Consider the following 13,223-nt stretch of genomic DNA (forward strand, 5'->3'; position numbering starts at 1 on the left):
GCGCCGACACGGGAGGAGACTATAGGCTTCTTTATTTTATCGGGACCATGTGTGGGGAATGAGAAGAGATTGTCCTAGTAGTGGACAACCCCTTTATGAGAAAAATGGTCAGCTTTTGCCCGATTGTAAAAAGGAGGAAATGTGTGTATGTATTTACCCTTCCACAGAATTGGGCTGTGGAATTTGCTCCATTTGTAATAGATGCAAACTTCACACTGCAGACCTGCTGCACACAATGCACACTATAAGCTAATCAGTGCGGCGCAGTGAAATGACCCCGAAAGGGACTAAAGACATAAAGTAAAAAAAAAAGTAAAATTACAAGCATTTAAAAAAAAAAAAAAAAATATAGAACTCTAATTCGTAAACATTGAAGTAGTTAAGAGAAGTGAGCTATCCATTCATTGATTGGGTGGCACCCGCTAGAAAGCCTCTCTGTATATGTGAAAGTATAAATCAAAAGACACCTGCAGCGAAGCAAGCAAAAGAAGCCGCTTAGGGAAAACGTCCACAAGCGCAAGAAAAATTTGCAGTATGCTCATTCTATGTTTCTTTGCATTTTTTTCACCAATTCACCCCAGGTGATTTCCTCTTCCTTTTCCCTTTACATTATATAGTAAAATCAATGGTGTCATTCAAAACTACAACTTATCCTGCTGCAAGAAATGAGCCCACATACTGCTATGAAAATGAAAATATGACACTTGGAAGAAAAAAGCAAGACGATAAAGCAAAATAGCAAACAAGAAAAGCTGTCAGGGATAAGGAACCTTATGGGTTTTAGTGGCACTGGTTGGAGGGGATGATGTTTATTTGTTGTTAATGCATTTAAAAAAATGACAGTGAATTGAGCCAATCAGATGCACCCTACGCACCGTCCACCCTCCTTACTGTGGTGTCTGTGGAGCGCCCGGGCGCGCGCGGCGTGAGGGCGTGCGTGAGAGGGCGCGTGCGGTGCAGGACCGTGGGGTACTCGGCTTCAACGGGGGATGGTGTCACGGTGGCGGCGACCCGGTCCGTGGCCCTGGGGCGTCCATTAAAGAAAATAAATAAAATAGGGGATAAGGGGAAAAGTTGTTGGTGATGTTGTTAGATATGGTAGAAATAAAGATAAAGTTTATAGATGATTAAATACGTGACGCCACCTGTGGTATTCTGGTCAGAGGTGACCAGCGCTGCGGTGTTGTTCCCCTGAGACTGTTGATGTGGCGCAGCTGAGGTGAAAATAGCTCTCCACAGGTAGAGCAATAGTCCCAGAGCAAAGATGTTAGATTAATAGTCAAAATGGCTGTCAACGTTGGGGTATAGAAAGGTGCAGTTTCTTTACCTTTTACTGGTAATTGGTTGCAATCCGGAGTACCACATACAGGTGACGGAATGAGCCCGGCTCGCCTGTAGGCATTCAGGGTATCCACCTTGCCAGGTGGGGGTTAGGACCTTCCTTCTGCGCTTTGTGTGTGGGTCTCTGCTGTTTATAACTAAGCTGAGATCCTCAATTGCGTGATGTTTTCACTAACCTGTACGGCTGTCAGCGTGAGCCTGTTCCACGGGTACCATCCTTTTCACCGTCAGCCCCGTGCTCCTTATCAGCTGCCGTGCCCTCAGGTGTTCAATGTCGCACCCTCAGGTGTTCAATGTCGCACAGGAATTTACAATCCCCTGTACTTTCAGTTTCAGCGGTCAGGACATACAGCTCCTGACCACCAAGGACTCTGACGTCCCTTTTCTCTCTATTAGTGCTTCGCTCTGGGGTCCGCTACACGCATCCCCAAAGCCTCTTCTCTCTGCTATCGACCTTCCCTTCCTCATCGATCTGCTCCCTGTCTTGAACTGACTGGATCTTCCAGAAAGATCTTTTTACCTCACGTTTAACTGTCTTGTCATTTTCCTCACAGCTTACAGCTGCTCTCGTTTCCATGACAACCACCTCAGCTCACTTCTAGCTGACTCACTAACCCCCTCTGCTGGCCAGAATTTATAAGGCAGCTCCCTTTTCTGACCTGCAGCAGGAATTGTGATTTAATCTATGTTACCTGGCATGGGGGTCCCCTTTCTGCCTCCAAGCATGACTTCACCTCATAGAGGGAGGCGATGTCACTGTGACAACCGGACTCTGGGGTGTCACATCTGAACTGGTAGTAGGGGAGCAAGCTGTATGAAAAAAGGAAAGCCCGACACTACTGTCCCTACAGAAATGATCTCTGCTTCTCTTATGGGCTTATATCTCAGTATTGATGGCAGCTAGCAGCCTCCGCTCATTTCTGTACAGGCTACGTGCCCATGTATAGACCTATGTGTAATATGTCAGGAGTATAAATGCCACCATTTGATTGCAGTTATTATAATTGATGCCTAATGCTCCTGTGTGCACTTTCTACAGATACTGGTGATTGGTCTAAAACCTTCTTTGAAAGTGTGGATGACATTTCCCTATGGACGGGTAAGTAACCTTTCATAATTAACCCAGATACCAGTAAATTAAAGATTTTTATCATGAAGTGAAGCATCTTATGAGTTTTGCAGGCGGCATATTAGACGTCACATTCAGTAATTACAACACGACACAAGGGCATTACCCAAGGCCTTATTTTAATTAGATTGCTCATGAGGCTTGGTGTCGAGAAGCCTTCATATAGCTGTTTCAATGGAAAGATTTATAGAAGAGTATTAAAAATGATTTTTTTAAAAACCGGAACATTATTTAGTATTCTGAAAAAAAACAAAACACAGACCACCAAAATAACAGACAATGTACATACATGTGACTTAAATTAGATAATGAACAATTTACAACTATTCATTAAACAGCAAAAAAAGTTGTTGACCCTGAGTAATGTACTTGTGGGTCTTCACTTGGTCAGGGGTGTTACTCTGACCCTGTCACCAAGTTTTAGCAATATAACATTTCACAATGAGGTTTACAGATGCCAAAAGCCAAGGAACCAGATTGCAGGGGTTGTAGGCTGAGTAACAGAGTATTAAAGAGGTTTCCCACTCCTTTAGCATTGATGACCTTTCCTTAGGATCAGTCCTCAATGTCTGATTGGTCGGGGTCAGACACCCGGTTGCTCCGCCGAATAGCTGTTGTTGGTGTCGGCCATCCAGAAGTACTCATTTGCAGATCTGGCCATCTTGTGATAGTGGCCGTCACAGGGTACTGCACATCCACCTACTATTGATTTGAATAGGAGGTGGATGTGTAGTAACATGTTCTGGCCACTACCAGCAGACGGAGCAGCATTACAAGTTAGCACTTCCGGCTGCCCGACACCAATAACAGCTGATTGGTGGGGGAGCCGGGTGTCTGACCCCAACCGATCAGACATTGATGACCTGTTCTATGGATAGGTCATCAGTGCTAAAGTAGTGGGCAACTACTATGGTGTCAAAGCAATGTGGGAAGGTGGAAGGAAAATAGATTGTTCCGCTCAATTGTTACCGTACTTCTGTGCTGTCTTGGATTTAGCTTTGTAGCTAAATGATAACTTCCTAACAAACTCCTATTCTGAATATTAAACTTTGTGGGTGGGAAGTCGGGATCTCCTGCTAGTTGAGAGGACAGAAACCCCAATCAGCCATTACGAGTGTTGTATAATGATTTCTTATTCCCAGCCACTTCTGGCTAATGTAGAGATTTGGAATTTAGTGGAAACCGTTGTATATCCTTATAAAGTAGTGTGCCAAATTTCAGGCAAATTCGTTGATATATAAAAATAGAACAGGTCACCAGGTTTCCCAATGTAAACTAATCGCACCATGTTGTAAATCTTGGCTTGACAATGGACCACACAGGTCTGAAACATGTTGCCTGGGAGCGTAGCAGATATTTCTTTTCTGCCGTATCAATTTTTGGGATGTTGTGTCCAACCATTTTTTGTGCTTTTTATACCATTGGATCAATAAAGTAATTCTTTTAAGAAGATGTGAGTGCCGGCTATCGTTTGAACTGTTGCTACTACTGGAGTATTTTGCCCATCACCGGGACAGGTGAGCAGATTGCTCCTTTGTCACATGTTGTAAATATGTTCCTACGACCTCTCTATACTTGCTGCCCTCACACCGCTAAATTAAGCTTTAAACTTGTTCTGTGCAGTATGCTAATTGACATCGAGCGGTTCGATGGTCCTGTCTGAACCGTGCTCGGTGCACCCTCTATGCCCATCTGTGTGTCTGTGATTAGCAGAGTGAACTCAAGCCATAAGGCAGCGCAAACTCGGTGAGTGCCGGCATGAGACTTAGCTGTGTGAATGAAGTAGGATACATAATCCATGGAGGGCGGACGCCTATCTGACCGCTCAAGTGTCGATTACCAAACAGCGCAGGACCAGTTTAAAGCTTCAATTTAGAGGTATATGGGGAAGCAGGGCTTGTATAGAGAAGTTGTCGGGAAGTGGCAGGAGACATTTACAACGTGGTGCAGCCTTTTTATATTGGTAAAACTTGGTGATGGATTCCTTTCACAGAAGCCCTCCCACTAAGATTTTTTTTTCATTTAAATCTGTATATAAGTGCATGTAATGTAGTATGTGTTTATGTTCAATTTGTTTTTATTAATCAATAGTGAAAACACAAAAAAACACAACATTCGACCAAACGTATTATGATAAAAAAAGTCACGCAGGACTTAACAAAGCTTGTAAAGATAACAGTATTCATGCGGAAATATAAACAGGTGGCTCAACATTGCAGCTGCATAAAAAAAACAACCAAAATTTTCATATCAGCAAATCAAGAATTATTCTGAATAGTTCAACATACAGGTTAGAAAGAGAAAGAGGGAAAAAACATGTGGGAATCTATATGAGTATGGAACTAGAAGTAGAAAGAAGGAAGGGAAAAGAATAAAATTAGAGGGGGGAGGGTTAACAGGGAGAAGGGGTATGGAAAAAGGGAGGGGAAGATGAAGGAAATGAGGCGACAATCTTGAGGTAAGCACACATCCCCAACCCAGAAACACTTCATGTGAGAACGGCTCATCTATTGGAATAATTTATAAAAATCCAATGAGTCCTGAAATAGGATCCAGTCGCTCCACAATCTCCTAAATCTATCACCCGTCCAGAGTTTTTGGCTGTGAGTTCTTCCATCCTACATATATTAACCATCTCCGCAAACCATTCTGACTTTAGGGGAGTATGTGTTTAAATACTTAAATTGTAAAAGAGGCTTCCGGCTGACACATAGAGGATAGTGAGTCAGAGAGTGTGAAGAGTGGAGATGTCACTGAGAAAAGGAGCAGAACGGCGCTGGATCCCAGAGACGGTGATGGTAGGGGAGTATATTAATACTCACACTACATTACAATCATTTACACAGGTTTATATACACAATCTTCTTGGGAGGGCTTCTTGATTTTTAAAATGGTTTTAAATTGACTGCATTGACTTGAAACTTTAATAATATGTGTGATGTCCTGGGAGGAGAGAGTACTGCTTTTTGATTTCCTGTGAACTACAGAATGACATTGTCACCTGACATATCCCTGCTGGCAGCTCTCAATCAAGCTTGCACCCTCTATGTTCCTCTGTTTGCCATTCAACTGATTTATATAAATCTGCTTTTAGGAGAACAGTTTTATTGTTAGTCAAACAATGACTTTCCCTTAAAAATAGTCTGGGTGAAATGGTGGATGAGGATGAGGAAAAAGCCAATATGCTAAATGACTTTTTTTCAACAGTATTTAAATGAGAAAATCCCATGACGGATAACATGATCAGTGATAAAAAATATTCTCCATTAAATGTCACCTGCTTAACCCAGCAGGAAGTACGGCGGCGTCTAAAAATCACTAAAATTGACAAATCCCCGGGCCCGGATGGGATACACCCCTGTGTACTGCAGGAGTTAAGTACAGTCATAGATAGACCATTATTTTTAATCTTTAAAGATTCCATAATAACAGCATCTATACCACAGGACTGGCGTATGGCAAATGTGGTGCCAATATTCAAAAAGGGGACTAAAACTGAACTTGGAAATTATAGGCCAGTAAGCTTAACCTCAACTGTGGGTAAAATCCTGGAGGGAGGAGGCGTTCCTGTCAGACTAATTTGATAAGCTTTTATGAAGAGGTAAGTTCCGGACTGGACCAAGGGAATGCAGTGGACGTGGTGTACATGGACTTTTCAAAAGCTTTTGATACGGTGCCACACAAAAGGTTGATACAAAAAATGAGAACAATGGGGATAGAGGAAAATATGTGTAAGTGGGTTAAGAGCTGGCTCAGATATAGGAAACAAAGGGTGGATATTAATGGAGCACACTCGGACTGGGTCACGGTTAGCAGTGGGGTGCCACAGGGGTCAGTATTGGGCCCGCTTCTTTTTAACATATTTGTTAATGACCTTGTAGGGGGCATAGAGAGTAAAATTTCAATATTTGCAGATGACACTAAACTCTGCAGGGTAATTAATACAGAGGAGGACAATTTTATATTACAGGAGGATTTATGTAAACTAGAAGCTTGGGCTGATAAATGGCAAATGAGCTTTAATGGGGATAAATGTAAGGTCATGCACTTGGGTAGAACGAACAAGATGTATAATTATGTGCTTAATTGTAAAACACTGGGCAAAACTGTCACTGAAAAGGACCTGGGTGTATGGGTGGATGACAGATTCACATTTAGTGGCCAGTGTCAGGCAGCTGCTGCAAAGGCAAATAAAATAATGGGATGCATTCAAAGAGGCATAGATGCTCATGAGGAGAACATAATTTTACCTCTATATAAGTCACTAGTGCGACCACACTTAGAATACTGCGTACAGTTCTGGTTTCCGTTGTATAAGCCTAGTTTCACATTAGCGGGTTTTAGCGCTGCGCTTCGTGCGCAATAGAAACGCATGCAAAAAACGCATCATGCGTTTTGCATGCATTTGCGGTTTTTAGGCGCATGCGTTTTAACCAGTTTGTAGCCATGTTAACTCTTAAAACGCATGTGATTTCAAACTTAGGCGTGCGCTACCATAGACTGCAATGTGTTATTTGTGCGCATTCTGTGCACATGCGTTTTTTTGACGCCGTTGGACAGACCCAAAAATGCAACAGGTTGCATCGGGCGCGCCTAGGCGCACACTGCAAAAAACGCATACGTGCGCGTGCAAACGCTAGACCATGCGCCCGCCATGTTAAACATAGGGGCGCATGTGCATGGACGCGCACAATGCACTGCGCTAAAAAACGCTAATGTGAAACCAGCCTAAGAAAGACATAGCTGAACTAGAGCGGGTGCAGAGAAGAGCGACCAAGGTTATTGGGGAACTGGGGTGTCTACAATACCAAGACAGGTTATTACACTTGGGGTTATTTAGTTTGGAAAATCGAAGGCTTAGGGGTGATCTTATTACAATTTATAAATATATGCGGGAACAATACCAAGACCTTTCTAATGATCTTTTTACTCTTAGACCTGTGACGGGGACAAGGGGGCATCCTCTACGTCTGGAGGAAAGAAGGTTTAAGCATACTCACAGACGCGGGTTCTTTACTGTAAGAGCAGTGAGACTATGGAACTCTCTGCCATATGATGTTGTAATGAGTGATTCCCTAATAAAATATAAGAAGGGACTGGATGCTTTTCTTGAAAAGTATAATATTACAGGGTATATACACTAGTTTCCTTAATATTGCGTTGATCCAGGGAGCTAGTCTGATTGCTGTATGTGGAGTCGGGAAGGAATTTTTTTCCCCAATGTGAAGCTTACTGTTTGCCACATGGGTTTTTTTTGCCTTCCTCTGGATCAACATGTTAGGCTAGTTTCACACTAGCGCTTTTGAGCGCAGCGACGGCCTGCGCACGGCCGCCGCTAAGCCCCGCCCCCTGCCGCACCTCCGCCGGTAGCTCCGCCTAACGGCGCATGACGCTGCATGCGTCCTGCGTCCCCTATCTTTATCACTTGGGGCGCAGGCCGTGCGCAATATGCGTTTGGCGGCGCATGCGCCTTTTTGACGGTGCGCCGACCTGCGCCAAACGCAACCTGCTGCAGTTTGGCTGCGCTTGGCGCACCGTCAAAAAGGCGCATGCGCCGCCAAACGCATATTGTGCACGGCCTGCGCCCCCAGTGATAAAGATAGGGGACGCATGCAGCGTCATGCGCCGGTAGGCGGAGCTACCGGCGGAGGCGCGGCAGGGGGCGGGGCTTAGCGGCGGCCGTGCGCAGGCCGTCGCTGCGCTCAAAAGCGCTAGTGTGAAACTAGCCTTAGGGCAAGTTAGGATAGGATATGGGACTAAAGGCCCCGTCACACATAGCGACTCACCAGCGATTCCGACAACGATATCAACGTGTCAGGATCGCTGGTGAGTCGCTACATGATCGCTGGTGAGCTGTCACACAGACAGCTTCACCAGCAATCAGCACCAGCAATGCCCAGCGCGTGGCGTCGCTGTGTACTTTAGTTACCAGCGCGCTGATGCAGGGAGCTGGTAACTAGGGTACACATCGGGTTTCTAAGGGACGTGTGTCACTGGTGAGATCGCTGTTAAGACACAAACCTTGTGACTCAGCAGCGATCTCGCTAGCGAGATCGCTATGTGTGACGGGGCCCTTAGTCTTCCTTCAACCTTAATAACTATGTTACTACTTTATGTTACCTCTGAGTAATAAAACTTCCCTGACTCAGACAGCCTGTCTCGATCTATAAGTGCTGTTTGTATATGCATCTAAACGCAGACAGGGAAAAACATCACAAGCAGGAGGTAGAGGAGACAACCTGAATGTGCATCACACAGGATACACTGAGACTCTGCAGTGCAAGAGAACAGTAGTTTTATGTTACTGATCTAACACTAATGTCATTAGTTAGGAACAAGAGCAATATGGTGAGATTCCAACCATTCTGCAAAGCTACAGGTCTTCACGTGACCTGCATTCGAAAAACCATATTACAAAAGGGAAAAGGATTCAAGATGTGAAATAAGCCCGAAATGGTTAATCAATAAATTAGATATAGAAAGGGTATACACAAGAGTATCTACAGTATTCTTTAATAATAGCGTATGCTGCACTATAATTGCTAAAATATATGCTGAAATGCTTCCTTAAAGGGAATCGGTCACCCAATTCATGCTTTGTATTCTGTGGGATACAAGAATAGGGACTGTGTTCCTGATCCCTCTGCTTGTTGGCCTCCTTGCTGTAGTTCTGATAAAACAGTCAGGTTATGTTTGTCTTTTCAATAATGAGCTCTGTCTAGCTCTACCCGAACTGCTGATTGACAGCTCTATGCCTATGCACAGTGTATCCAGAAAGCTAGAGGTCAATTTTGAGGATTACATAGCAGAAGCTTGTCATTGAGAGGACTAGCAGAGCTACTGCAGATCAAACAGCGATTTTATCAAAACTACAGCAAGAAGACCAGTAATTGACACATCCCTGGAATCAGGGTCTCAAATCGGGCAGCAGAAAAACCTGATGACACATTCTTTTAAGAGGCTGCTAACGCACACCAGTAAATTAATTTTTAGTTGATCGCATGTTTTATGCGGACGTTAAAATGGTTGTTTTTTGGTTGTACATCCACTCATGCAAACGTACAATGCTGTGAGCATGAGGGGAGGAAAAACAGATCACAGTAATACTGTGAGAAAAAAGTAATTGGAAGTCTTACAACTCAGAATCGCCATCTAGTCAATCGCTGCTGTTATGAACAATGTATTTGCCCGTGTTATAGGGGCCTAACAGTGCAAAGAAAAATTGCCGACTCTAACTCCATCGATTAAACCATCTTGTATGTATCTTTTCATTATAAATATTACCGTAGTTTGCGGTGTAAGGATTGTTGCACTTTTTCTTTAAATACATGCAGTATGTTTAGACTTATAATTTGTACTTTACCTCTGAGTTAGAGCCAGACTGATGTTCTTGGCCGCTCTCGCTTCCTTCCTTCTCCACACATTCCTGTTATGACCTTGGGCAAAGCCAAACAATTCAAACCATCCAGAAGAAGAATATCACCTTTGCTAATTAACGTGTTAGCTCTTACAAGACTGGTTATTGCTGTCATTTTTTATTTCCTTGATACACTACATTGCAATATTAATCGCATATATTCTCTACTTTGTCAGGGGCTTTACATGCAGAGAAAGTTTGTTGTTTTAATGCTTTGTTAGAGCATTTTATATTTCAGTAGTCTTATTAGTTTTCCGAACTGGTAAAATAAGTTCTAATTAATTATCATTAAAGGGTTTGTCTCATTTTTTTCTCCAGGTGCTCCACTGCCTCGTGCCTTTCCAGTTGCTCGGGGCATGGTGTCCACTCCTAAAGATTGACAGTTTAGACCAACAGCATGGTCGCTCTTTTCCTTGCTGCTATTAGACGCCACTCTGCCTCTGCAGCAATGGAAGGAGTGAAGGGACTGGAGCCTGCTGGAACCAGGAATCCGGTCAACTTCAGATCGATTCTTGCAGGCTTTAACGTGAGGAGTCTACAAGTGGTGCACCACCCTCGCCAATGTAACCGCCTACTGTGAGATGATCGGTACACAGTTGAATTCAAAATCCCCCATTCTTGAGAACGGAGAGGGTTTTTTATTAAGAGCTGGTTAACACTGTTGTTCTGCAGCGCTGGGGTCCTGGGTTCAAACCCCATTAAGGACAACGTCTGCAAGGAGTTTGTATGTTCTCCCCGTGTTTGCGTGGGTTTCCTCCGGGTTCTCCGGTTTCATCCCACATTTCGAAGACTTACTGATAGGAAATCTCGATTATGAGCCTCAATAGGGACAGTGCCAATAATATCTGTAAGTTGCTGTGGAACATGATGGCACTATATAAGGCCGGTTTCACACTAGCGCATTTTCAACGCGCGCACGGCCGGGGGTAGCTCCGCCCCCGATCCGGCTCTCTGCCCGGCGTGCCCGCCCCTTCCTTGTAGCGCCGCCTCCTAGCGGACAGCGGCGCCTGCGATCGGCGCACCCTATCTTTAGCATAGGGTGCGCCGATCGTGCGCAGGCCGTGCGCTAGTTGCGCTTTGACCTGCGCTGCGCACTTTTGACGGTGCGCCGTGCGCGCCAAAATCAAACTTTTCGGATTTTGGCGCGCACGGCGCACCGTCAAAAGTGCGCAGCGCAGGTCAAAGCGCAACTAGCGCACGGCCTGCGCACGATCGGCGCACCCTATGCTAAAGATAGGGTGCGCCGATCGCAGGCGCCGCTGTCCGCTAGGAGGCGGCGCTACAAGGAAGGGGCGGGCACGCCGGGCAGAGAGCCGGATCGGGGGCGGAGCTACCCCCGGCCGTGCGCGCGTTGAAAATGCGCTAGTGTGAAACCGGCCTAAGTGAGTAACATACACCTTTAAAGTATATAGTAGGGTCTTCTGTGCCAGTTAGAGGTAATGAGAAGTTCCAATCAACTTAGCAGAGCAGGAAACATTTACAAGTTGATCAGTGAACTTTGTTGTTCCAGTTTTCTGGAATCGTAGGAAATACGGCATCTAACAATTCTAAGAATAAGCTGACATAAGTCCTTCCCCTGTGTGATAGCTAAGGAATTGCTGTACTTTGTTGTTGATGGCAATTACATGACATAGCAAATCTTCTGCTCCCCCTAATATGCATTGTGGTCACATTGTGCACCGTAATCTTAGGGACCGCTACGGCATTGAATGGAGGGGTCTTGTACATTCACCATCGGCTGTCTTTTCTATGCGCTGTCTATTACAGTGGATAGTTAAATGGGCATTACTAATTTGTGCTTTTTATTGTGCTGTGCACAAAGATCAGGATAGTTGCTGCCAATGTGCTCAGCCGCCAACGTGCTCCTGCTGTGACTCATTTGCTGTGGCCCCGTATTACATACACCCATCACTCCAGGAAAGATCAGCTGGAGGGTTCTCGATAAGCAAGGTGTTATTGATGAGGTTAGTGATGAGGCCTCACCTTTAGACGGCCTGTAAAGTAGAACAGCTATGCTGTTTTAGAGTTGTTCCAGTGCCAAACTACTGATCAAATGTTTGTACCACAGGGAATTATTTGGGGTGCGTTCCTTCCCTTTGTGTGACGCATCCTAGGTTTTCTGTATTGATCGCTCCCCGACCGCTCTTCTCTGCTATTGAGCAATCATCTAAAACACTTCTAGTGAGTTGCCTAAGAGCACAATCCAAGCGATCACTAAGAGTAGCAGGGTTATCCTTATGGTCATAGAGGCTCAATTGCAACTTTATTTGTTCTAGAAAATCCTCTCTATTCTCAAAAAATGGAGACATTTTTTTCTATTGTTTACAGCATGTTTCCTACATTATTGACCACCGCTGCAATCTATTGTCAGTGACTTCTGAGCTGGGTCTGCAGTGCTTACAGGCTATTTGTTGTAGCACTTACAAACATTGCTCTGACCCTGGATCCAGCCGGCTTCTCTGCCTCTGTACGTCTCTGATCCTGTGGTGGCAAAGCTGCCTCTTCTTGCAGCATCGGGGAACGCACAGTCCTGGATAACAGCACATTCATGAAAAGTGTCAATCAGGAGCACACCACCCCATGGCATTCAGGAAGCCAGGAGGCATAGGAGAGCTGCGCTCCTGAAGATTAAAGATGACACAAGCTTGTAGCCAAGTGTTTCTTTTTACTACTAGTAATAAGTAATTCATAGAATCACTTTAATGGTTTCTGGATTGCAGAAAGTTCTGCCCGCTGTGCCAGTGTATTGTGCACATTTTAATTATACACTCATTAGCTCACATGTAAGGTTGAGGACAGGTTTATTTTGTCTCTAGAGATGACTAGGTTATCTTTGATGTCCCATGAATGCTTTGTAAGGACCAGAAATCAATTTAGCAGTCTGGTAATAAGTTTATTATGTATTGCTTAATTACTGTTTCTTTTCATCTCCTAGATGGATCCCTCCAGCGTACCACTCCTAGCCTGGCACTTTGTGATCCTGCAGGGGGCCTTAAACCCCATGCTGGCCTTCTGCAGAGGCGATGTAGTTCATTTTCTTTTGGTAAGAACTCAGTACTGGATCACTAACGCCAGAGAATTCCTTTTTTTGAGCAATTGTAAAATATGATTTACATTTAATTCATTAAGTTAGAATGTGCAAGAGCAAAATAAATAATTACCTATGACAAGCAATTCTGTTTTGAAGCCGATACAGGTTCATTTAAAGGGATATTCCCAACTTGAGCATCTATGACATAACCACAGGATCCCCCTCTTCAGAGAATAGGGGTATATTGATCCCTTATTCCAGAATTCAAGGAATTGCTTGCTCAGCCCTTTCAATAACTCCGCAGG

General features: G+C 44.4%; 1 protein-coding gene across 2 annotated transcripts in view; it reads left to right on the forward strand.

Moving 5' to 3' along the window:
* The window catches only part of VPS8 (VPS8 subunit of CORVET complex), a 313,830-nt gene that overhangs the window by 57,018 nt on the left and 243,589 nt on the right, over positions 1 to 13,223 (forward strand). For both annotated transcript variants that reach the window (XM_073551536.1, XM_073551537.1), the window contains exons 12-13: positions 2,381 to 2,440; positions 12,823 to 12,930. In XM_073551536.1, the coding sequence (XP_073407637.1) occupies positions 2,381 to 2,440; positions 12,823 to 12,930 (168 nt within the window). The remainder of the gene's footprint in view (positions 1 to 2,380; positions 2,441 to 12,822; positions 12,931 to 13,223) is intronic.

This window comes from Dendrobates tinctorius, unplaced genomic scaffold, assembly GCF_039654945.1.
Source record: "Dendrobates tinctorius isolate UK_male_01 unplaced genomic scaffold, ASM3965494v1 ptg000177l, whole genome shotgun sequence".
Taxonomy (NCBI): domain Eukaryota; kingdom Metazoa; phylum Chordata; class Amphibia; order Anura; family Dendrobatidae; genus Dendrobates; species Dendrobates tinctorius.